General features: G+C 47.8%; 1 protein-coding gene across 1 annotated transcript in view; it reads left to right on the top strand.

Annotated features, from left to right (window-relative positions):
* Window positions 1-3,492: 3,492 nt before the first annotated feature.
* Window positions 3,493-26,025, top strand: part of NOS2 (nitric oxide synthase 2) — a 42,866-nt gene continuing 20,333 nt past the window's right edge. Inside the window, exons 1-7 of the mRNA XM_057715605.1 lie at window positions 3,493-3,602; window positions 18,415-18,499; window positions 19,246-19,368; window positions 20,408-20,556; window positions 23,988-24,150; window positions 24,875-24,966; window positions 25,879-26,020. Of these exons, the coding sequence (XP_057571588.1) occupies window positions 3,493-3,602; window positions 18,415-18,499; window positions 19,246-19,368; window positions 20,408-20,556; window positions 23,988-24,150; window positions 24,875-24,966; window positions 25,879-26,020 (864 nt within the window). The remainder of the gene's footprint in view (window positions 3,603-18,414; window positions 18,500-19,245; window positions 19,369-20,407; window positions 20,557-23,987; window positions 24,151-24,874; window positions 24,967-25,878; window positions 26,021-26,025) is intronic.

Genomic DNA, 26,025 nt, shown 5'->3' on the forward strand with positions numbered 1-26,025 from the left:
ATGGGCCAAGAACGTCATGGTTGGCAGATGCTGGGTTAGAGCAGGACCTGAGTGAGATGGCAACCTTGAAGCTTAGGCTGGTAACCTGAACAGGATGCAAAGGAACAGGCAAAGGAAACAGTTTCGGAGCTTGAACTCTGGGCCAGCTACTCCAGGGGCCCTTGATTGGCACCACTCATGACTCATTCATCATTCATTCAGCTAATGCTTCTCCAGTGCCCACTCTGTGCCAGTCAGTAGGTGTTGGGGATATTGGGTGGTGATGACAGCACAGTCCCTTACTTCCAAGGGCTCGTGATTTCGCAGGAAGACAGTCAGGAGATCTGGGTTCCTGCCTGACTCTGCCACAGATTCACATGTCCAGAGGGGAGAGGAATCAAAGAAGGCAGTGGACACACAGGCAGCTGGCCGGTTATAAGCATCACACACTTCAGGGGGTCATGTAAAGGGAGGCCACTTGCGGAGGTAAGATAACAAGATGAGGACATGGGACCACATGTGGGAGAGGTCCTCTTCACCAGGGTGGGAGCATCTAAGAGAGTGAACCAGGGTGCCAGCCTCAAGTGAAGGGCAACACACGTCCTGGGATTCCACTGCCCATGCATCCAAAGCCCAACTGTCACATGTCTGATTGATTAAATAACCAAAAAATCGCATTTCTGAAAAAAAAAACCAACCAGGTATTCTGAGGCCAAGTAAATGGGATGCTAGAGGAGTCCATGAATGGCAAGTAGTAGTACCCATCTCATAGGATTGTTGGAGGAGTTAAAGGAGTTAATACAGGTATTTGCTGCAAGTATAGCCAGGATATGTGGAAGGAGTTACAGGGAATAGGGTTAGAGTGAGGCAAACTCCTAATCATCCCTCAAAACCCTGCCCTGGTGTCCTCTACCCTGTGAACCTTCCCTGAGCAATGCAGTTTTAGCTTCTTCAGCCATGCCACCCCTCCATCACTGCATGTATCACTCCATACTATAATTATCCATTCTTTTCTCTAAGCTTTGCTCTCCTTGAGCCCAGGGACTCTGCATCTCTCTTCAAGCAGTATTAGTTTCCCTGAACTGAACTGGCTAAAGCCTAAAAGAAGAATGGCTTTGATATGTTGAAACTCATCACAGTCTACTCCTATTTTTATTCATTCATTCATTCATTCATTCACTCAACAAAGATCTTCGAGCTCCTATTCATGTCTTTATTCAGTTTTTTTTCTATCTTAGTCAAATTCAATTGATTATAATTCTGCTTTTAATCTGGGAAATGCAGGAAGGAAATGAATGGATTGTGACAGTGATGTGTTAGGATGGTGAGATCAAGGGTGGGTTTTTTGCCCTCCATGTTCGACCCTTCCCTCATGTAGTCGTTATTTTACTTTTATAATGGAACAGTTCCTCCCATATAGGACTACTGTATTTGAGGCACTATAATAAACGGACTTATAAGAAAGTATAAAAAAGTTAAAAGCTAATTTCTGTTATAAGAAAGGATTTTTTCCCCTGTAGAAAATAACTCTACCTGCCATGCTACCCTAGGTTACTCAGAGCTGAAGTGTGAGACACAGTGACACCAACATCTGAGAGGTCTCTCTGCGCCAAGGGCTCTCCTTCCCTTCCAAAAACCTCAAGCTGAATGATTCAGGGACCCGTTGGGAACACTGCATGACCCAACATCCCTGGCCTTCTGTAACCTGGGCATTTTCCAGTGTGTTCCATATTGTCAATATGCCTCAACTTCCTGAACTTCTGCCACGAACTGGAAAATTGAGAGGCTGGACAGAAATTAACCAGAGCGCTCCCTGCTGAGGGAAAAAAAAAAATCCCCTGGTGTCTGAAAGTGAGGCAACATCGTCTAGCTAAATAAAGCCTGGCTCTTGATGCCTCCTTTATTGGACCTACCACCCTGCTGACAAGCCACTGCCTTGGACCCTGGACCAGGAAGAGGTGGGTTTAGGGAGGATGCACCACAGGGAGTGATGTAACAGCCCACAGGCCAGGAGTCCCCGTCATAAATTAGTGAACTGTACACCAAGCCGGGGACTCTCCCTCTGAAAAAAAAAAAAAAAAAGACTTCTATGCAAAAACGGCTCCCTGGATGCCATGGATTGGGTATAAATACTTCTTAGCTGCCGGTGTAATCATAACTTTGCCGTGAGTCGAAGACTGAGGCTCTCTGGCCCCAGGGTTTCAAACTCACTGGTCTGAAACCTCTCAGCCACCCTTGGTGAGGGAACTGGGCAGTTACAGACGAAGTTCTCAAGCTAAAGGTCCCGCCACGTTTGCTTGTCACTACCCTGCAGACGCAGCACGGCCAGCTGCAAGGTGAGTTGTCTTCATTTCTGGGGAAGCTGCTGTTTGAGAGGGTTTTGCTTCTTCCTGTCTGGGAAGGCTCAGAAAACTGTGGGACTTTTCTGCCTACAGAGATAAATGCCAAGCTGAGGTTTGGCCATTGGAACAGGGCATCTTGTTCAGATTTTTTTTTTCCTGCAAAATTTGCTGTAGTTACTACATTTCAAGGAAAACCTTTTTGGAGAGTGGGGAGTAATCTACTGAGAATTCTTTTTTACATCGATGATACTGTCCAGTCCTTATAACATATACCTTTCCCCTCCCAAGTAAATTTTGTTAAGATGACTATTATTAAGCCCATTCTAGGGAAGAAGAAATGAGTCTTTTAAATAATGTGGCCCAGGTCACATCACTAGTAAAGCTAGGATTTGAACCCAGACTTGGGAGGCCCTAGGATTCTTACACGGACTACATCATCAGCACACTTCCTCCCAACGCAAAGGCTTTTTCCATGGAGGAGGTATGCTGGGGACAAGCCCAGACCAGTCCTGGGCCTCCACTTATGTCTTTTGTTTTGTTTGTTTTGTTTTGTTTTGTTTAAAGGAGATGATCTCAAATATTTAGAATTGAGTGCATTTTTTTCCCCACAAATTATCCCTGCCCTATAATAAAAAAGGAGCGGATGGCAGCATTGACAACAGCTGCTAATCTGAAAACATTTAAGGTAGCTGCTCCTTGAATGCTTTCCCCAGCGACAGTTGCTAATCAGATCCTGCAGGGCCCAGCAGAGGTGTCCATATTTCAATGACCAGCAGGCTCCTCCCACCTTGCCTCGGGTCAGCAATGAAGCTTGCCTGGTCAGGTGGGCCAGCAGGTCCCATTCGGGAGGCTCACAGGGTCTGTGCTTTGTCCTTACTGAGCTACGTGTTTTTCCTTTAGATAGTTATGTGGCTCTGTAGAATTCAAGTCCATAGGATCCTCACAGGCAACCCCAAAACAGCAACAGAGGTTGCAAAGCCCTGATGAAGTGGCTGTTGGAGACTTACCTGAGCCTCTGTACTGACTCTTGAGTAAACTAACCATATCGAGAAGGGCCAGTTCTGTAAACCCTTCCTCAACCTCCCGTCACGGTCTCCACCTCCTTCAGCCCACAGAGAAGAACCTCTGAGTTTAAATCCAGAGAAGTGACGTGCTTTGCAAAACTGCAGAAATGGCCTGTCCCTGGCAGTTTCTGTTCAAGTCCAGATCCTGCAAGTTTAACTTGAGCGAGGAAAAGGACATCAACAACAACGTGGAGAAAGCCCACCAGCTTCCCTCCAGGTAAGCTCTTCCCTGCTTCCACCTCCTGCTCTCTCCTCTGGGTTTCCATTCCCCGCTCTGCCAACGCAGAATTCCTGTCTGCTCCTGGCTTCTCACCGGAGGTCTGCTCTCACCAGATGCTTCTTGGATGTCCCTGTTTAGATGCAGCTGCTGTTTATTGGGGAAGCTCATTGCACCTGACACTGTGTGAAGACGGAAGGGCCATGGCACAGTCCTGGGGGGAGAATATGGGAAGGGGATATGGAATACCTGACTTGAGAATGGAAGGCAGTAGAGCCAAGTGGTTAGAACTGGGGGGGCGGGGGGCGGCGTCCTGGCCAATGTCCCTTCTGATTCGCCAGTGCGCATGCCTCACCGGTGGTTAGGAATTTTGAATATCAACCTGGTGAAGGTTGCCAGGATGTTAGACAAACTGTACCCAATCCCTGTGCTGGCTCTGAGCTGTCTCTCATCAGCTGCGTGACCTAGGGCAGGTGAACCTCTCTGAGCCTCAGATGTTCTCACCTGCAGCCTGGGGAACCAATGCAACCTATCTTGTAGCATTTTGAGGATGAAATGATAGTGGGCGTGTAGAGCAATCAGCAGTGTGCCCATACAGAGCAGGCACTCCATAAGTACGAGGGTTTATTATAGCTCACTGAGCACTCACTTTGGGCCAGGGCCATCTAGGCCACTTCCCAGGTGTTGCTGCTCAGCTGACCTTCACTGGGGCTCTGTGAAGTGCGAGCTATTGTCTCATTTTACAAGTTAAGGAAACAGAAGCTTTACATAAGAGTGGTGTGACTTTCCCCAAAGTCACCTGACTGGTAATGACAGAGCTGGAACTTCTTCCACCCCCTTGCACCTTGTAGGAGAGGCAAGCATGAGGTAGAACCGAGAGAATTAGAAGGCCAGCCTGCCAATCAGTGGACAGGCTGCCAGAGCCGGGAGAGCTCATGGCCTGGGACTAGAGGTTGAGGCTTACTCCAGCAGAAAGATAAGTCCACCTGTGATAACACTACAGCCCGAATCAAACCCAACCCACACGGGGCCACCCCACAGCCCCAGAGGAGGCTTTCCCCGGACTACAGCGGGAAGGGCGCTTCCTGCAGGCGGGCAGCTGGGCAACCCCGAAAAGCAGCGTAAGAGCAAGGGCTTGGGGATAAGCAGGAGACTTTACTACTTAATAGCCCTGTGACCTTTGGCGAGTCCCCTGGCCTCAAGGTTCAATTTCCTCATCTGTAAGAAGAGGGTAGGAATGCCAATTTCCTGGGGTTGTGGTGGGAGATTATAGGAGTTTTCACATGTAAACAACTGAGCCGTGTGCCTGGCAGGGAGTCAGCGCTCCATAAACGGCATCTGTTGCCGCTGTCAGCGCTGTTACTGCTGTTGGCGGTAGGACGAGGTGGAGCAACATCTAAGAGTCCGCTCTAGGAGCTTCACAGGAGCGAGTGGCTCTGTGTGGACTTGAAAGGGCGCGCAGAATGCAAAGACGGCCCAGGGAGGGGGCAGTGTGGGCAAGACTCAGAGACAGAAGCCAACGTGACTGTGCTGGGGCCCGGGGTGGGGATGGGGGCTGGGATAGGAGAGGCCAGGTCGGAGCAGGAGGGTTTGAATGCAGAGCAGGGGATCTGGATTTTCTCCGCTTGGCAACGGGGAGCCAGTGTTGATTCCTGAGCAAGATGGTCCAGGTAGAGCGTGCGGGCTGAACTAGAGGAGAGAACGTTTGAACCCAGGCGGTCTGGGCTGGGGTGGGCAAGAGACCAAGAGATGAGAATGCAGGGTTGGGCGGCCTCCAGATGTCCTCCTGGCACTCTCGACTCAAATGCTGCAGACTGACAGCAGCTGGTCATCGCTCCTCCTGGGGTCTCTGGAGGGTCTGAACCCCAGGAAACTGCTTTGACTTTTCTTGGTTATCCCTTCCTTCTCTTCACCTCGTGGCTGCAGCCCTGGCTAGTTGGCCTCCCCTGACTGCAGCCCCCACACTGGCTCCGACCTCTCTCACTCCAGCTGGACTTCTAGCAAGTCATGCTCTTGCTCTAGAGTCTGCACTGGCTCCCCATTGCCTGTTACCACACTGAGGCTTGACTGCAGGGTTCTGTATGATGATCACCTTCACCTGCCCAGCCAGGCCTTCCTCAGTTCCTCAGTGCCTGTACATGGCCCATTCCTCCCTTGGTTCATCCAGAGCCAAACCATCCCCTATCGTCCAAGATCATCCTGGATCCCCCTCCTCCCTTAGCCCTTGCAGTGTGGCCTACAGCCTTCAGCCTTGAATCCCAGACCCTCCACTAGCACTGTCTTGTGTTTTTGGACCATGGAGGAGACCTGAGCTGTAGGTTCCCCTGAGGCAAACCAGCTGACATACCCCAACTTTTTAAGCTGGGCTGGGCCGGACTAGCAGAAGGGCCCAGATCAGATATTCAAGGTGATTGAGAGAAAATACCACACATCAATTTATTTAACAATCCTCCCAACAATCAACGAGGAAGGAACTTTTGTTTTCTTCCTACTGTAGCAATGAGGACACTGAAGGCTAGAAAGTTTAAGTAATTTTTGAGATCTCACAGTGAGCAAATAGAGCCAGGAGTCAAACCCGGGCAGCCTGGCTGATGACCACAGCACTGGCTGCCCTGCTTTTAGGCATGTTGCAGTCCATTAACAATGATCCGCTGAGGGCTACTCCTCTGCTGCTGTGCTGGGGGGTCATGGGGCTGTCGGTGAAGCCCTTCTGTTTATCAATTAAGTAAATAATAAATTGATCCACTTATTCATTGCATACGCAGCAGCTAATAAGAACAGATAATGTTTATAAAGTCCTTATTACTGTCAGTAATGAGGCAGGAACTATCATTAGCCTTATTTTACAAGGTTGCGTGACTTAAACTTGAGGTTAACATCTGGAAAGTGCTAAAGCTGAGGTCTGAACTGTCGACTTAAAAAAAATGCACAAGGTGAGAGTTGCGCGTTGAGTTTATTTGGGGCAAAATGAGGACGGCAACCCGGGAGACAGCATCCCAGACAGCTCTGAGAAACTGTTCCAAGGAGGCAGGAGGGAAGATGAGTAGATATGTATTCTTGGTAAAGGAGGAGTACATGCAATCAAACACATTTTTTTTAGTAAAGGGGTTTCTGCTAGTCACGAGGAGCAGACGTCACCATGTAGGGATTTAGTGCTTTTCTAGATATGAGGGGATGCAAGGGTTGGGCTCATAAACTCAGCTCTTGAAGACATCTAACTGTCTGAAGACCTGTTCTGCCCATCCTCCAGAGCACAGCGTGCCTCATGCCTGGTCTCCACCCTGAATTCCCTTCAGGGGATGTGGAAGGTCAGTAGCAGTAGCAGCACAAAGTGATTTAGTCCTTGTACAGGCAGATGGCAAGTTCCAATTTATAGTTGACAGGGCGCCCCATGGTCATAAATTTGACCATGCTTTGGGAGGCATTTCGTGACCATTTCGTCCATGGTGCTAGGAAGGCTCATTCCTAGGTCTGATGAAGATTTTGCCGATAGGCCACTCAATGTGCCAGTACTGGGCTAGGTCTTTTCAACAAAAGTCAAAGCTCTCTGGACCACCTGTATTCCTAATCTGTTACGGTGCAGGAAAAATTCCATCTTGTTGCATCTTCCCATACCCAGAGTTACACTATTACAATCATTGATCACATACAGAACTATATATTTGATCAACAGCTTCAAGTAGCCCAGTCATCATTATTTTTGTTGGCAGTTCAGTCAGACGTTTGGTAATACAAGAAACAACAATTTTGTGAAACAGGCAAAATACAATATAGCTAATAACATTAATAGAGTTACAAGTAAATATTTAAGCCAAGAGCTTCTCACGCCAAACCAGTTTTTGAAGAGGTCAAGACTTGGGAATGGGTCGCTTAAGGCAGAAATCTGATTATTTATATGTTTCATTAAATGTGTTACATTAGAGGATTCATCAAGTATGAAAACACAACATTCAGTTTGAAGTATGGCATAGGTGTCTCTCTGAGATGCTGTAAGGATGTTGGGGGCCATGTGGTTTTATACCACCGCTTTCTTCATCACAGCTCAGAATTCAATAGGCTAATAGCCTGGTTACTATCATTTAAGGCTTGTTGAGTGAATTTTGTTACAGCTTTGATGTGGCTAGATATGGCAAAAACAGCTGCTAATGGTCATACCAGCAGAACACAGATCTCTTGACCCATGAGCTCGTGCCAGTGGTCTCTAATTTGTTGCATACATGACCTTGAGTCCATGGGAATCTTAGGGTACATCTTCCTACCCATCCCAGTGGAAGCCAAGGCCATAAATTAGTACCACAAATCCAATGAGTTACATTAGGTGCAACCCAGTGAATCTCTGGTCATCCGACTCAGTCAGTTCCACACCAATCACTGTCTCTAAGGGTAATAACATGTAGGCATTGTTCACAAGGCACCAGCCCAATTTCCTGATGTTACCGGGCAGATCATCCTTAGTATGATTTAATTGTTTCCAACATAGAGGTGTTCTTAAACTTAAATGATCATAGCCTGGTGTTAACCACATAAATCCATCCCATAATTGTGGGAAGTTTCCCTTTCATAGACAAGAGGTAACTGTTTTTGTTTGAGACTTAGCTGTCATTCTGATTGAGCCTGAGTAACCTTAAAAGAAAATTTGAATTCATGGCCAGGGTCAGAGCAGGTATTATTAATTGGCCAGGTGAGAGGATCCCCCGAACAGGACTATAATTTTTTTTTCTCTTTCTCTAGAGTAAATTTCCTAAGGGCCATCCAATTAGAGCCTTGGAGGGGAGAAATCCACCAAGGCAACCCAAAAGTACTAGTCATAGGTAATTGGCCACAAACCCAACAATTGGATTGATTTTTTAAATTAGCATAGGATTGTGCCCATGATAGAAAAACATTATAAATGCTCATACAAGTCAGGTTCAGCATCTTGGGCTAGCTGTCTGCTTCTGATGTTGGCTTGTTCTCATCCTGGTGTGAGTGTAGTTTCTCCTCTGGTAAGTGTCCTTCCGTCTAGGTTGGAGATTTTCTTTTAAATTATGTCCTTTTTAGTATGGATAATCCCCTGGTTGTGGGCTGTGGGGCATCTGATTTTCATCTAAAGATAGATTACTGAGATAAGCTTTAGAAACAAACTTAGAATGTCCTTTTAAAAACTCAGTTGCACTTTACATTAATATAGAGTAACAGCAAGGAACTATCCAGGGAGTGAATCTTAGTAAATACAGACTTCCATCAGCAAAACTGACACTTAATATTCATTGAAACATAATCTTTTTGTCTCTAAAATTACCCTCATTTTTATCAAATATAACCAAATTAAGACTAATATGTTTGCAAAATAAGTCTGGTCTCAAAAGAAACTTGGCCTGATAATTTATGTAACTATAATTGATCATATAGGCTTTTTGCTTTTTTGAAACTTTTATAAGGAGTCTCAGACTGGACTTTTTTTAAAAGATCTCTTAGGGCTAGGAAAGCCACGCCAAGGGCTTGGGCTTACCACAGATCTTTACCTAACAGATGTAGGTGAATTCCTCCCTTTTCAAGATTCCCAAAATACCTTGAGTTTTCTATACCTGTTAGTTAGGTAGCCTTTCTAATTTATCCGATAAAGCTGCTGGGAACCTAACAGTTTCCAATGTTTGGAGGGAACAGATAGAAAAGATAAATGTTTCAATCCTGGTTACAAATGCATAATTTACCAAATTATTGTAAATCATAATTAGTTTGAAGGGAAGGTTTTCCCTACACCTGGAAAACACAGATTTCAACCAGTAATTTTTCAGATAGAAACCATAAAATTTATAACCATAGTCACCAGTTTACTCAGTCCTAGGTAACTTATCCCTTTTGTTAACAGCCTATGAAGCCATCAGTTTTCTCATCAGGATTCTTCACCTTCTTACCCACGGTCTGAAAGTCAGAAACATGTATTTATCTAAAAGTCCTTTCTGTAAATCTTCTTGAAGAGGTAGCATTTTTGCAAAGGCATCAGAATAAAACCGTAATTGTCTATAATGACATAAGGCTTAAGAAGGCGCGTTTAAAACCTGATTGCAATGTCAATTGACAAATTTGGTTACTGTTCTGACAAACGCTTTAAGATAATAACTAGAATTATGACTGATAACATTTTACCAGAACATATCAGAATTTTTAGGAACTCCATATAGTTTCTATAATATCTATATTAATGACAATTACCATGCACTAAAATCTAAGATTTATTATTCATTTGACAATACTTCCCGTTTAGCTTAATGTACCAAATGAACCTAATTTATATCTCTCTTTGGGACGTTTTAGGGGCCCTTTGAAGCATCCCAAAGTTAGCTAGAGGTCCAAAGGACTTCATCAGAATTTATTTTAGAAAGTTTTGTCAAAAATACCCAAAAAGGGTTTAGAATACTCAGTCAGATAGGCTCACAGGTCACTGTGAAACAATAGTTATTCACTTAGCCAAAGTAACAAGAACAGATCACTTAAAAGGTAGGGAAACAACATCTGTTATCAAAAGGCAGTTCAGTATTTTAAGAAAATTTGTCCTCTTAACAGAGAGAAAAGCCGAATTCAAGTTTTGTGCCAGCTTACTTTTAAAATTAATTTACTCAACTTAATTTATCTAAACTTAGTCAGTCCTGATCATGCACAAAACTCTTTTCTCAGGGTCCACTTTCCACAAACCTTCTTATCACTTTCTGTATCATTACTTTATTTCCCATTCAGAAAACAGTCACCTGTAGGTCAGGCCTACTTTCTTTTCCCTTAATAAAATGTAATTCCATTCTTCAGGCCTCCTTTACTGAGAACACACATCCTACTTTCCTTAAGCAACCACTAACTGTCCTTTGTGACAGCATTCTGTAGATCAGTGAACATAAATACCAGTGATATTTTCTAAAAACATTTGCTTTCTTTACAGAATGTGGCACCAAACAAATTCATCAATAGTCCTAAATACCCTTTTGTTTCTCTGTAAAAGGAAGCTAATGCTCAGTAATTAATGTTTCAGTATCTTATTTTATTTGGGAATGATCTAACTAGTCAATAAGCTTTCATCACTTAATTTAGGGCAATTCCAGAATTTCAAGTTACCAGAATCTAGGGAGACTATTTTTAGGTAGATATTCCTAAAGCATAATTCTTCTTAACAGAGTTTATCTAAAAGCTCTTATCTCATTTACATTTTCTTTCCTTAGAAGTTTCTTCACATCAAGTTACTTTCCTTGCTGACAAATTTGTAACAGATATAACAAGATTTTGTTTAGCTTATATTACACCTAGGCACAATAAAAATTTATATAAAATTATACTTAATGTTGATGACTCTAAAACATGTCTATATTAATCAAACCAACAAGCTTAAGCCATCTTCAATACCAGATATCAGTTTAGTACTGAATTCTCCAGATGTCATGAACTTGAAATTCATTCTGGCCAGATTATTTTCTATTTCTGAGTATTTATAAGACTTTAATTAATTTTTTTAAAGCCAATTAGAGCTCTTCTATGAATTTGTTTTTGGCAATACCATACACCTACAGTGAACATATAGATACGTGTGAACACACAAACAAACACAGAGGCCTCATAGTTCTCATTCCAAAATTTCAGCACTGAGTCAGGTACAACATAAAAGCCATCAGTCACAAGGGGTTGGATTCAAATTGGCTTCTAGCAGATAGAACAAATCGAGGTCACCTATCTAGAGGTCACCTATCTAGATGGCTAAACCCTTTTACTACTGTTTACAGGAAAGACACTTAAGATTTCTATTTATCCTTGACAAGTCAAGTTCTAAGTTATTTTACCCTCTTTTTTTTTTTTTTTAAATTGTACTAAAAGATGGCAGAGATAAGGGTTCCTGAGATGACCAGATAGGACATTTGCATCTCAAAGGTAAAAGCAAGTTCCTCCTAAGATGACTTTGTTTCCCTTTTGTTTAATATCCTCAAGCCTCTTAAGATAAATAGGAAAGGTTTTGGGAGTGGTAAAAGAATTGGTGGATTTGGGATTATTTTTGGAGCCACAATTAGATCAACAAACAATACCAGCTATTAATTTGATACTAAATATTTCCCAGTTCACGTGAACCTGAAATTTATTTAGCTTAATTTCTCTTGTACTTTAGAATTGTTCGATTTGTAAGTACCTATTTTTTCTTAAGCCAATCTAATAGAGCTAATTTACAAATTAACCTCGACAATAATATCTAAAAACAAAGACACACACTGAAACATACATATATCCAGACAGACACGAACTCAAAGCTTCATTTTCCAAACTTAGTCGTGAATTAGATATCACAATACAAAAAATCACTAGTTTATAAACAGCTGGAATAAGAAAAATTTAAAGGGCTTCTTCCAGTTTTTTTTCTTTTTCAATCTCAGGAATTAGAGATGGTTTAGATAAGATATTTGTTCCTGAGAGCTCTGGTCTCAAGGCAAGAGGGGGAGAAAATCATATTCTCCCTAATAGGACTTATTCCCTTAGAGTTATAATTCTGCAGAGAATTTTTTTTTCAAGCTAGCTTTTTCTACTGGTTGGGAATTAAATGGGGTCAATTAAACCTTCAACTGGTATTGTGTACTTAACTGATGCAATTGAAGGTTCATAATTTTCATAGATTACCCCTTTTCCTTTTTTTTTTCTTAAATGGTTTTGAAAAGCTGGTCTGATATAGTTTCAAGTAATTAATTGTTGGTCTTCTGCAAAGAAGTTACTCTATGATTTCCTCTTTTAGAAGCTTCTGGATAACAATCAAAGTAAGCATTCTATTCAGTCTGTTTTTTCCTTCTAACTGTGCACGCAAAATATTTTTTTGGAATATCAAAAGAACCCCAGTTTGGTCATTTTAGGTTGAGATCTCTCTTAGTATTAACTTTCCCAATTAAGTAGGTACTTGCAAGTATAAGTTTTTGTACATACATAAACCTGGCTGGGGTGTTAGAAAGAGGCTGGCCTTCTGACACCCCATGTTTCTGTGAGAGGCTCTATTTCCTATTTTAAAGTCGAATTTGTCTGGGATAAAAAACGCTAGTGAAATTGTGTGGTGGGCCAGTGTGCTGCTTGTGAGCTTAACTCCTCTAGGCATCACCCCAGAGTCGTTTTAGCTCTCTTACGTGCCTTGGTCCTCCCTTTGGTAGTCTAAGACCACCACAGGTGCTCTGATAACTGAATGGCCAATTCTTATTTTGCAACCCCCGGCGAGCAAGTATTTTAATTAATGAGTGGGTTTCCCTATGGGACCACTGCACGGTATGAGGACTATGCCTCCACCGCTCCCATAAATCCCTCAGTCGCCTGAGAGAGCCGTACTGGCTGGGAGGAGTCTTGTCCCTTGTCTTCAGAGCAAAGCTTTCATGTAATATCTTCACTTTTATTCTGACAAATTCAATTAAGGCAGCTGAACTGAGGAAGGGAGTCAGATCAGCCTCTTATCTAACCACTCAGCCAAGACCAGACTCCTACAACTGAGCAAACCCTGGTATCTTTCAGCCAGGCCCCCCAAGATCTTTCACCTGGGTGGCTATTCCCTGGTATCTTTCAGTCGAGCCCCACCCAGTATTTATCTGCTGGGTGGGTATTTCCCTGGTATTTTTCAACCAGCCCCCCCACCCCCACCCCAGTATTTTTCAACTGGGAGGAGGCAGGTACCTGCTATACCGCCAAATAAAACTCAGGATCATCAACCAATACGGGAGATCCGAGAACCAGGAGAGATTACCCAAATTTGTCTGGACTCCCTGAGGAGGCGGGTGGGCTCACGGGGTCTCTGCTGGTAGCATGGCTCCAGTTCCTCGTAGAGTTCAGGTGAAGGAGAGAAGTCCACTCCAGGTCCCTTATTCGTGGTCGCCAAAACTGTCAACTTAAAAACAATGCACAAGGTGAGAGTTGCGCGTTGAGTTTATTTGGGGCAAAATGAGGACGGCAACCTGGGAGACAGCATCCCAGACCTCTCTGAGAAACTGTTCCAAAGAGGCAGGAGGGAAGATTAGTAGATATGTATTCTTGATAAAGGAGGAGTACATGCAATCAAATACATTTTTTTTGGTAAAGGGGTTTCTGCTAGTCACGAGGAGTAGACGTCACCATGTAGGGATTTAGTGCTTTTCTAGATATGAGGGGATGCAAGGGTTGGGCTCATAAACTCAGCTCTTGAAGACATCTAACTGTCTGAAGACCTGTTCTGCCCATCCTCCAGAGCACAGACTGCCTCATGCCTGGTCTCCACCCTGAATTCCCTTCAAGGGATGTGGAAGGTCAGTAGCAGTAGCAGCACAATGTGATTTAGTCCTTGTACAGGCAGATGGCAAGTTCCAATTTATAGTTGACAGAACCAAGTCCAAACTCATAACCTCTACACTATATGGACTCTCCCTGAGGGCCTGCTGTGTGCTGGGCTGAGAAAGGGACAGAGAAAAGAGACCCAGTTTTCGCTGTTAGGGAGGGAATGCGGGAAATGACACCTTTCTCCCTGGTTTGGGCAAGAATACACAAAAATTAGGACGTTAAAAGAGTCTTATAAATTGGGGTGGGGGAACAGAGTCGTAGACAGGAGGTTACAGGAGAATTCGGGGCACTGGGATCTATTCTGGAGATAGATCCAGGGGGCCTTGCCTAGCTGTAGTGGGCGGGGGGGGGAGCAGTGGGAGTGGGCAGAGGGCTTTAGAGAGGAGGTTGGCACAGCTGGACTGCACCTACAGCGGAGCGGGGGTGGGGGTGGGGAGGGTGTTACTGGAAGAGGAAGCAGCAGTACAAAGGGGATTTTATCCTGAAAGCAGTGGGAGCCAATTAATACGTTTTGATTTTGAAAAGTCATTTTAAAATCCATTCAGGTGTAATAAGACCGAGAACTTTATACGTGAGTAATGGTTCTGTGTTTTATGTAAACAAATGATTAGGAAGTGAACGTGGGGCATATGTCTGTGTTTTAGAGACAAAGGCAAATGTTGGGAACATCTCGGTGAAAATAAATGGAATTTGGGACAAAGTCAAGCTGAGCTGCTGTTGGCTCAGAATAAATATGTACCCTCTTCCATTCCATGTTAATTTGGGTTTAGTATTAAATATGCTGAAGTATGTGCAGCAGGGCTCCCTGTACTCTGGGGTCAAGGCTGCTGCCCTGTCCCTGCCTGGACCCTAGGAGTTATCCTGCTCCCAGTGTAAGAAGCAACGGTACAGATGGAACACAGTCAGTGGCTGTGCCTTCCAAGTAATAAGGACCAGGAGCCTGGAAGGGACCTGAGGGGGCTCCTGGTCCAACTGCCCGCCCACCCTGTCTCCCACTAAAAGTCACCCCCAGCGCTGACCTTTTGGGGCGCTTCTTTCCTGGAATTGCACTGAACATGCAGGAAAGAAATAGCACTTCCTAGGGCATCCTTGTATGGTGAGAGAGCTTGGGCTGAGGCTCTGGGGCTACTGTGTGGTCTTAAGCAAGATCCTTAACTTCTCTGGACTTCTGTCTGGCTAACTTCTCTGGACTTCTGTCTGGCTTCCTTCTCAGTCAAGTGGGGGATAACAACATCGAATTGCCTTCTTGACTGGATTTAGTGAGGGACAGATGAAACGACAGGAAAATTTGCTTTGTAAACTATAAAGCACCATACAATGGGAGTTATTATGATCGTTACTGTTACTTCGTGGGGAGTAACAAACCCAAGGCAGGCCATACCTGCCCCGGGAGCTCAGCCCACAGAAAGTCCAGTGGCTTCCAGAAAGCAGACTTCCCTGCAGACGCCAGGGAAGAGGCGGCTGCCTGCGGAGCGGACACCCTGGCCCGGGTCCAGGCTCGGGGTGAAGCCGAGTCGGGCCGCTTCTCCGAGTCAGGCCGCTTCTCCGGCTCTCTCCGCCCCGGGGCGGGGCCTGCGGGGTCCGGATGCGATAAAGAGGGCGCGCGGAGGGGCGCGGGGTGCCCTCCGAGCTGCGCCCACGCCGGGGCCATGCGCGAGGGGCTGGGCGCGGCGTGCGAGGCCGCCCGGCCCCGACTCTGCCGGCTCCTCCGCAGGATCCTGCGGCCGCAGCCCGCCTGCGGCCCCCGCCGAGCCAGGTACTCCGCCGGGCCGGGGTCCGCTCTGGGAGGGAAGCGGGCGGCACCGCGCGGGGCCCCGGCTCGAACCCTGGCGCGCACTGACCCTCTCTGAGCCTCGGTTTTCCGGGGAAAATAGGAGGATTGGAATATTGGCTCTGTAGGATTCCGATGAGGATTTACTTAAAGGGTTTTCCTGGTTTAGAACGCTTAAGAGGTTGCAACTTAGTAGCCACAAAAGACCCAGGGAAACCCCACAGGCACCCCCGAGAGGCGTCCGTGGGGGCTGGAGCACGAACTGTGGTTGTTTTGGCACTTGGGAGCTTTCTAGATTTTTCAGCACTGGGGCTGCAACACCCTTTAAGATAGACAGGGTTAAGAGAGCAAAGAGGTTCTTGTTTTACAATTAAGATCCATTTCCCGGAGCGCCTCCCCGCCCCCGACCCTTGGTGTATGGAGAGGTGGGCGCGTGTGGAGGAGTGGGGACCGCAGGGGAATCAACCCCCAAAGAGCCACGGACTGCAGCTCGGACCTCAGCGTCCTGTCACTCAGGCGCTGGTGGACAGTGCTGCGTCTGAGCGAGAGCCACACTCCAGCCCTCCTTTTGATGGCAGGTCCTTAAGTGTCCCTGTTCCCATGAAGGACCAAGCAGGACCAAGCACAACTGTGGGTTTAGCCAAATTGCACGTGTCTGGATGGACGATGCAATAATTTGGCCATAAGTATCCAGAACCTTAATATGCTCACCCGGCTTCTGGGCACCCGGTCTTCCAGCAGCTAACCCAAAGAAATCCACTTACTAGGGGAGAAGGGACTGTGTGCATAGCTTTGTATATTCTTTTTTCAAATAAAAAAAAAATCCCAATTATGAAAGGAATTCATAGTCGCTGAAAAAAGTTGGAAAATGCAGATAAGAATAAAGAAAATTCACATCATCTGGATCTTATCAATTAATGCTAGTCACTGTTAATATTTACTAGCATGTCCCACCAGGTGTTTCTCTATGCTTTGTACACACACACACACACACACACACACACACACGAGCCAGCATCAGACCATGTATACGGTTTGAGGCGTTATTTGTAATAGTGGAGACACTGGACACGACCTAAATATCCAGGCACAGGCAGTGGGGTCAGGCTCACTATGGTCCATCTGTAGAGTGGATGTTTTAGGTAGCTCTTTAATAATATCTGGGAGCAATAGTTATGCTAAGTGAACAAAGACATTGTTTCTCAATCTAAAAGTTACTGTGGACCGGTAAGCTTCTCAGATTCTCCGGTTCTATGGCCAGAAGTAAATGAGAAAATAAGAATAAGAATGATGGGGCTTGGGGGTGAGGGGTGATGGTAAAAGCTTGAGAAGAGCAGTAAGGCATTGCCTCCCTGAGGACCCCAGTCTCAAAGCGTCTTCCCATTTAAGCAGCCCCGTGATGACTGCTCAACCATGGCTTACCTGTTCTGAATGTCCAGATCACCCTATGTTGGCTTTTATCTGGTGGGGCACACCAGACCAGACCAGTGAAGGGCGCCTTATAGGGCTGCTGAATCACTTGATTCAGATGGAAGGTGCTTTCTGATACATACTTACTTTCTCTAAAAGGGACACTATCTCTTTATAGTTATAAATCATATAATGCGACTATATAGTGTATGAATTATATAATGCTAATATAAATGGTCATTACTTTTTCCAGTAACAAAAGCAGCACATGCTCATTTGTCATTTTCCGACATCACAGATGTGTATAAGGTGGGAAATGAGCTACCTTTGTAGTGCTCTCTAACTGCCTTTCCCTTTGGATGTGTACACACCCCAGAAAATACTGCAAAGAACATGGGACACAAGAAGCTTTCTTACTGAGATGCCCCATAGTGAGATTTGCCCCAGGAGGAGGAATGCGTGGGGTGTGACCATTGGACAGGTGCTCACCTATCTTCTGTTCTCTGTAGCATTTACCGGGAGAGCGAACCTGAAATCCCAAACCAGAACCAATGGTTTCTGAGTGACTTCAGACTGTTAGGGCTTCATCCTCTTCAAAGGATTGGCTAGATTCTTTTAAATGTGTTGTTCTCAAACAAATATAACCAATATATATATATATTTAAAGTGTCCTTATCTTCCAGAAATACTGAGACATTTATGGATGACATGCCATCTCAGACTTGCTTTAAAATGACAGCGGGGACCGGGAGAATAACGTGGAAACAGAATTGGCCGTGGGTTGATAATTGTTTAATTGGGTTGAATCTGGGTGAGAGCTCATAGGGGTGTATTACACTCTTCTCTCTAATTGTGTATGTTTAACAGTTTCCATAATAAAAATGTAGAATAAATAAACCAAGATAAGTCAAGTGCTTTGAATAAAAAAGCGTAAGTCCCAAAGAGGAAGTGAGCGGTGGGCAGTCCTGGAGGGGAGGGTAGAAAGAGCCATTCTCTGCCAGCTCAGCCTGGTACTATGTTTGTACTCGGCTTTTGAGGGGGGCACCTTCACAGAGCTTCTGTGGGTCACCCTTGGGCCATCAGCTCTGTCTCAGCTCCCCTCTTGACTCTTGGGCTTTGTAGGGGGGCAAGCAAGGGCAGAAGAGGAGGAAGGAGGGAGGTGACTGTGCAGAGACTAGATGGGCCAGCTGCCTCCCCCACCACGTTGACTGGAAACCATGACGTTCATTCCCACCCTCTGGACCTCGCTCCCCCCTCCGTCAAATGAGGGGCTGGCAGAGGGGACTCTGGGGTCCCTCTCTGCTCTCAGATATCCCATCTCATGATAGCTGTTTCCTCTTGCAGTCCAGTGACACAGGATGACCCCAAATGTCACAGCCTCGGCAAGCACCGGAATGAGTCTCCCCAGCCCCTCACGGGGACGGCAAAGGTCAGTGCGTCACTCGGTGTGGGAAGCCCCTTCCTCCCTGGCCCAGGCAGAGCAGCCTGGTGGAAGCTGGGGTCTGGGCAGTGAGTAGGGACCCGGGGACACGGGCGGGGGTGAGGAAGAGCTTTGGGAGAGCGGGGTGAACCACGGTGATCAGGAGTGGTGACTTGCCTGGGTGGGCTGGCAGGCCTGGGAGAGGGCAGACCGCTCGTGCAGCCGGAGTAAGACGCCCAGAAATAATCCTGAACTTAGCCACTGAGCCTCCGGCCCCGGCCCCAGCCTCTAGCCCACTGGTCGCATCTGCTCTAAGTGCTCTGGCCCTTAAGTGTTCCCGAGAGGTGGGCAGAGAACTGGCTTTCATATTCTTAAATGCCTCCGGGGAAGGCAGTGATACATTTCTTCCTTGTCCCGATTTCTGCTCACAGGAGTCATGGCTGTGACAGTAATCTCTGTCCTGTCTAACCTTAGTTCCCCCTGTGGCAGTTCCCCTGAGGGAGCTTTTGGCAGTGCCCTGGATGAGGAGAGAAGCCTGGCCAGTGGCCCAGGCACCTGGAGCTCATAGCAGGCTCTGGCCCAGGTGGCCTGGCTGCCGGAAAGGGAGGAGGGACGTGGACTGACACCCAGACCTGTGTACCCACCCATAGCTCCCCACACACCCAAAGCCCAAGCAGGGCCTGGGGCCTGGGAGAGACCTGTGGAGTCCTGGGGTTGGAGGCATTTGGAAATCCCTGTTTTTCGCTCCCTCTTAGCAGTCTCCAGAATCCTTGGTCCAGCCGGATGCACCCTTATCGGCCTGCCCACGGCATGTGAGGATCAAAAACTGGGGCAGCGGGATGACTTTCCAAGACACACTTCACCACAAGGCCAAAGGGGTGAGAAGTCTGGGGCTTCCGGGAGAACCACCTTTGTCCCAAGTCAGCGGAGCCATCAAGGTCCTTAATGAATCAAACAGATGTCCCCCCTGGGCAAACCAGACAGGCATCAGCTTGGGCAAAGGGTACTGGGAACAGAGACTCTTGTTTCTCACAAATTACAGTAGAAAGTAAATGATGCCACCTCCCTGTTAACTCCTCAGTGAATGATGGGTAATCTGGAAGGTGAGATAAACAATTACAGGAACAAATTGATTCTTTCTCAGAGAGACAGATTTCAGCATTGAATCAGGGAGAATTTTCTAACAGAACTTCCCCAAACTAGACTGAACTACATCAGGAGGTAGTGAGCTCCCTGTCACTAGAAGGATTCAAGTGCTATTTGATAGGGAGGTTGGACAGGGGTTCAAGTATCCAGTGAGTAGTTGGATTAAGTGTCCCTTAAAGATCCTTGTTATCTTGTTTCTTATTCTAACTTTAGAATGCGTTCTGTGGTTGCAAAGTGGGAAAGAATTGAAAATCTCAAGGCCATGAAAGCAGAGTCATTTTCCCACACCTTCCAGAAATGACCACTGTTAACCTTTGGGTGTACTTTCTTCAAGTATTTTTTCTGTGTCATCCCCTGACTTTGGGATTTGCACCTTCTCAATTCATTTTGGCTGAACAGCAATAGTTTGTCCTGAGGAGTCATGTCAGCCTCTGTAAATGAGAAGGTAGTTGAGATGTTCCCAGGAATTGAGCTGCTGACTTTGCTCTGGGTCTGGGGCTGGCTCGGGGGCAGGGCCAGAGACTGAGTCCAGGGTGGTGGGAGCAGCCCCAGCTCACAGTCACGGGTTCAGAGGAGAGGAGATATGGGTGGGGGGAAAGCCTGGTAGACCCCAAGGAGGAGGTGCCACAGAGGTGGAGAGGGGCGTCAGGGAGCTGGAGCCACCAGAGTGGAGGGAGGTGGCCGGGAGAGCTGGCCCTGGAGGAGGATGGCCGGCAACGCCTGCACTGAGGGGCCAGGCAGCCAACCTCACCACCACTTCTCTTTTCCCAGGATCTCGCTTGCAAGTCCAGGTCGTGCCTGGGAGCCATTATGAACCCCAAAAGTTTGACCATAGGACCCAGGGACAAGCCTACCCCCCCAGACGAGCTTCTACCTCAAGCTATCGAATTCGTCAACCAGTATTATGGCTCCTTCAAAGAGTAAGGCTCGCTTCCCGCAGCATAGCTGCCACCCCTTCCCCTGAGCTCTCCTGTCTCCTGCCATTTCCCTCGGACCCCAGACCCCTTTCCTTCCCAGATTTGCAACGGACCCAGGGCTAAAACATAGTTTTTCAGGGAAAAGACCCTGGGTAGGTTCTCAAAACTGTAAGACAAAGAGGAGTGGCAGTAGCAGTCGAAAGTGTGGGTCAGGTGCGTAACTGTTTGAGTTTGAATCCTGCTGGTCCTGTATCCTGGGGAAATCTGTTTAGCCTCTGTGTGCCTCAGCCTCCTCACAGGTCAAAGCAGTGTCATGATAAAACCTGGCTCATACGATTGTTGCAAGGATTAAAGAAGTTTGGAACAGCGTCCTGGCACAAAGTCATGAGTTGATATGCACAACCTTTCATTATGAAATATTTGAGATAGAAAGAACCTCGGAGACCACCTAGCCAAGCCCCCCACCTCCAAGTGTGAGCCAGGAAGCCCAGTGACAGCTAGAGTTCAGTCCCAGCTAGAATTCAGGCCACCTGATTTGGAGAGAGCCCTTTGTACTGTACTCTGTGGGGATCTATATTCCGGAGTTTCATGAAATATATGGCTATTAATTTAGGTCCATTTATATCTTTAAAATAAAAATGCACAAAGGGATTATAAGACAGAATGGCTGAGGAAATGGATTTGCTGTTTTATGGGCTGGGAGGGGAGTGTGGCTTTTACAATGCAGCCCCACGCAGCACTTAACCACACGAACTGAGCCACAGAAGTACCCTAGGACCCACTCCTCCATGGCAGAAAGAGTGGCTCCTGGTGAGGCCACGTCTCCTCTGCCCTGACCCGTGATGTCTGAGCTGGAAGGGACCTTGAGTCTATGAAAGAGGCCCTTATCTTCTGGGGCCGTGATCCTCAACCCTGGCTTCACAATGGTCGCTGTTAAGGACCTTGCAAAATACTGACGCCAGGGTCCCCTGGGCCGAGGGCATCAGCATCTCGGAAAGTGCGGAGGGGTGGACACCCATGTTCTTTAAAAGCCCCCGAGGCAATTCTGACACACAAGCAGTCTGAGAACCGTGTCAGCGGGTTGCTGCTGTGTGTGCTGTGTAAATAGAACCTCTGCAGAAGTGCTTTGTCACTGGGAGGTCCAAGATCCTTGGGCTTTCAGCTCGGTTGTTAATTAACGAGCTTTTCAGGGTCTAGGACTTTTCTCCATGGGCTTCACTGGACCACCATGTGGATGCCGACATTAACTGAGCACTAGGTATGTTCTGGGCCCTGCCTCAAACGTAAGGCTCACCATGACTCTGTGGTACCTTTATTATCCTCCCCGCTCTACAGACAAGGAAACCGAAGCCCAATGGAGGAGATGTAACTTGCTCAAAGTCACACGTTCTCAAGTCCCAGAGCTGGGATTTGCACCCAGGCAGTTTGAGCCAGAGCCCCTGCTTTAAACCTCAGTGTTCTAGCATCCAGTTCTTTGACTCTGAAGCTTCCGACCCCGTGCTGGACCTGGGAAGGTGGGGTCCTGATGGTGAATGGAAGGCAGTTGGGGGGAGGCGGGGGCGGTTAGCCCAGGGAAGCGACAGGGCTGCTCTTGCTGTCTGTTCAAACCCATTTGCTTCTCACAGAGGGAAAAAGTTCCATTTCTCACAGTCACAAGTCCATGCCTTGGACCCCCCCCAGAGGTCCTGGGGGTGTGAGTGACAGATGGCGGCTCATCCCCACAGTCACACTAGCAGCCAAAGGCAGGGACACCTGGGTTGGCGCCGTCTTTCGTGAGGGAAGGATTGCACGGTTAGAAATTGTAACTTGCTGAATGTTCTGTTCAAAGTCAGTTCACCGATGCCAAAAGCCACTCCCTTTTGGTCAGAATTAATAGACATCATAGCATTTTAGTGCCTCAGAAATGTGCCTACTTGAAAAGAGTGGCAAAATGTAAAACTCTAAAGGAATTGGGTGAAAACGTAACATAATATTTTCTTACATAGTCACATGTTAACACCAGCGAGTATGTTGGAAGCATCAGTGTTCTGGTGGTGGCTACTGTTTTCCTGCTTGGATGCAGAGTGGGGAATGTTGCTGGAAGCTTTGTTTGTGGGGGGGTTGCTGCCGGCAGAGGCGGGGGTGGGGAGGAGGGGAGCAGCCTCAACCTCACCCAGCAGGTCCTTATGCCAGGAGTGTCCTTGAAGATAAATAGCGCCAAGTGTTTTGTCTTTGAGTTTTTTTTTTTCAATCAAGGAAGCGTTGTCGAGACCCTCTTCATCCACAGAAGGGCCGTTTTGTCTTGAGCTGTCCGCTGTCCTTAATCAGGAGTTCATTCCTTAAATAGTTTTGCTTGTTGCAATTTCAAATGTCTTTGGTGCTGATTGGAAATCTCAAGGTTGCTCTGTGTGTGTGTGTGTGTGTGTGTGTGTGTGTGTGTGTGTGTGTGTGTGTGTGTGTGTGTGTGTGAAAACCTTCCTGGCTGTAGGATATTTCTGAAGCCTGAGAAGGGAGGGGAGAAGCCAGTTTGGAAATCTCATATGGGGTAGCTGGCTGAGCAACGCGGGGGTTGAGAAAGCTCACTGTAGAGAGCCCGTGACGTTGGACCACACGGTGGAGGGCTCCTCCCTGAGCGGCCCTGGGGCCCTGCAGGCTGAGTCCTGAGAGTGGGTCCCCGTCTGGGCCTGACCAGAGAAGTGTGGGCGGGCCCTCCACATCTCTGGGCTTGCAGTCCCCCCCTAGGGTGGAAGGTAGAAGCCTGGGCTTGGCATCAGGGTCACCTGAGTCTGAGTCCTGAGTTTGCTCTTTGTTCCTGGGCTGGTACTTAAACTTCCAGATACGCCGATTATAAAAAAGGACACAAAAATGCCTCCCTCACAGCCTCAACGGGACCCTGACTGTGGGTGGCTTTGCCCAGTAACTGGCTCATAGTGGGTACTCAGTGCACAGAAGCTGCTGTGGGAGGGACTGACTCATCTCGTAGCCAGGGGAGGGCGGACAGGTGCTCCCCTGGCCAAGAGGCAGGATGGGGCTGTGGCTTGAGGGATGCGGGGCTGCGTCTTGCAAGTGTCTGAGAAGCATTGCACTCCTTGCTGAGATGAATATGATTAGGGGAAAAGCTCCTGGAAACAACGAGGGTGCCGGTGGGATCAGGACCAGCTATGTAACTTGCAGGACCCAGTGTGAAGATAAAAACATGCCTTCCTGTTCACACATGATTAAGAATTCAAGACAGTGAGAGCAGAGCATTAAACCCAGCGTGGGGCCCTTCTGAGCTCAGGGCCCTGGTCGCAGGCCATGAAGCTGGCTCATGGAGAGACCGGGAAGGGACAGTCTCCCTGAGAGACTTCTTGCCCTCCTGGTGTCCTAATTCAGTTCCTGCTTCTGTGGATTGAATCAGTCTCCATTTAAGGCCATCTGATTGTTGATCTTCCTGATGACTTCCTGTCCCCCAGGGCAAAAATAGAGCAACATCTGGCCAGGGTGGAAGCGGTAACAAAGGAGATAGAAACAACAGGAACCTACCAGCTGACGGGAGATGAGCTCATCTTCGCCACCAAGCAGGCCTGGCGCAACGCACCCCGCTGCATTGGGAGGATCCAGTGGTCCAACCTGCAGGTGGACTGCCCTAGACAGAGCGGGAGAGGAAGCTGGGAGGCGGGCGGGCCCTGAGCAGGTGGCTCCCAACAGCCCGCTGAGCTATGCCCGGGGCTTCCCCGGTTCTCTGTCCCCATCCCTGAAATTGAGATTCACCGCCACCACCCCGGAGCTTAGAATCCGATCTCAGCACCAGGATTTCTAGCCGATCTTTCTCTCTTGTGTTAAATTTGGGAGACTAAACACCGACAAATGACCTCGCTATCATCATTGCTGAGGCCTTGGTTGTTTACCTGGACTGAATTCTTGGCTTTTAGAAAACATATTCTTTATCCTAGCCTCCTAGGCCGTGTTTGTGTTTATTGCTGGATAATAGTGAAAGTACTTGAACAGATGAATAGATGAGAAATGCCAGTGGAACCAGCTCTGGCTGTAATCAAATGTGCTGGAGGCTGTGTGTACTGTGTAAAGCAGCTAGGCTGTGGGAATCCTGATTCATGGTGCTTGAGGATCAGATTTTCCTAGGGGTTGGGTGTTGATAGGGTCTTCCAAGTGGGGGCGGCTGGGCTCCCCCAGGAGAGCAGAGACAGCATGAGGGGCAGAGAGGAGGGTGCACCCCTCTGGGGCGTTCTGGTGGTGAGGATTTGGGCCACTGCCTCCATCCCTGTGACTTAGCTTGTGATCAGCCCTGAGGCCTCTGTCCTCACGGTCCTTGACGGGCGTGGTCTGGGTGGGCTGCATGCAGGTCTTCGATGCCCGGAGCTGTTCCACAGCCCAGGAAATGTTCGAGCACATCTGCAGACACGTGCGTTACGCCACCAACAACGGCAACATCAGGTGGGTGTGCCTTTCCCGCAGCTGTGGCTGGGGCCCCCCCATCCCCGTCTTAGCCAAAAGATGCGGATGGGTTTAGGGGAGGCATCTGGGCTCCAGGAGAGACTGGGGAGAAAGAAAGGAGAAAGGCGGCTTCTTCAGGGAGCCCTCGCAGTGAGCTGGCCTCCGTAAGCTTAGTGCCTCGTCAGGGGCCCATTTCCCTGGTTTCTTTCTGACTTGGAGCCATTTGGAGGGAATGGGGGTGGATCCTTAAGAAGCAACTTCTTCACCTTTCAAGGTTAGGGCTCCCCACTCTGTAGAGGGGATGAGACGTTGGTTTTGCAGCCAATGGCTCCAGTGTGGTGTTTTTCTTAGAGGTGGGAGAGTTGCTGCTCATCAGTGCCCACCCCTGCCTTACCTTTCCCTTCCCCAGCCAAGGGGGTCAGGGTCAACTCATTGGGTCATTCATTCATTTTTCTGTTCAGCAAACACTCAGGGACCCAACACAGGGCTAGGCATGGGTGTGGGAAGTGACTAGGACGCTAAGATGAGGCTCTAGCCCACGATGAACTACACCTTGCACTAGAAAAGCATCCAGCTAGCTCGATGGCAAAGAGAGAAATATGGTGCCTCAGGGGAAAGGGCTGGGGCAGCTAACCCCGCCTGAGGCGTGGGGAGGGCTCCCTGGAGGGGGTGGTCCCTGGGCTGGTCTAGAAGGAAGGGTAGGAGCTGGAGGAAGAAGGAAGGAGAGGGTATGTCAGGAAGTGGGTGGGTTACACGGAGGCGGGAGAGAGCCTGGTGGGTCTTGGTTCAGTTAACTAGGGTGCAGAGGGCTGGGGAGTGGAAAGAGGGGAGGGGGAGGCGGACCTGTGGGGGATGGCTGGAGGTCCCCATCAAAGTCAGGTGGTAAATAACACCGTCCTCGTCTTGACGCAGGTCGACCATCACCGTGTTCCCCCAGCGGAGCGATGGAAAGCACGACTTCCGGGTCTGGAACGCCCAGCTTATCCGGTATGCCGGGTACCAGATGCCTGACGGCACCATCAGAGGGGACCCTGCCAGCGTGGAGTTCACCCAGGTACC

The sequence above is a fragment of the Hippopotamus amphibius genome, chromosome 17 (assembly GCF_030028045.1).
Source record: "Hippopotamus amphibius kiboko isolate mHipAmp2 chromosome 17, mHipAmp2.hap2, whole genome shotgun sequence".
In the NCBI taxonomy this organism is placed as follows: domain Eukaryota; kingdom Metazoa; phylum Chordata; class Mammalia; order Artiodactyla; family Hippopotamidae; genus Hippopotamus; species Hippopotamus amphibius.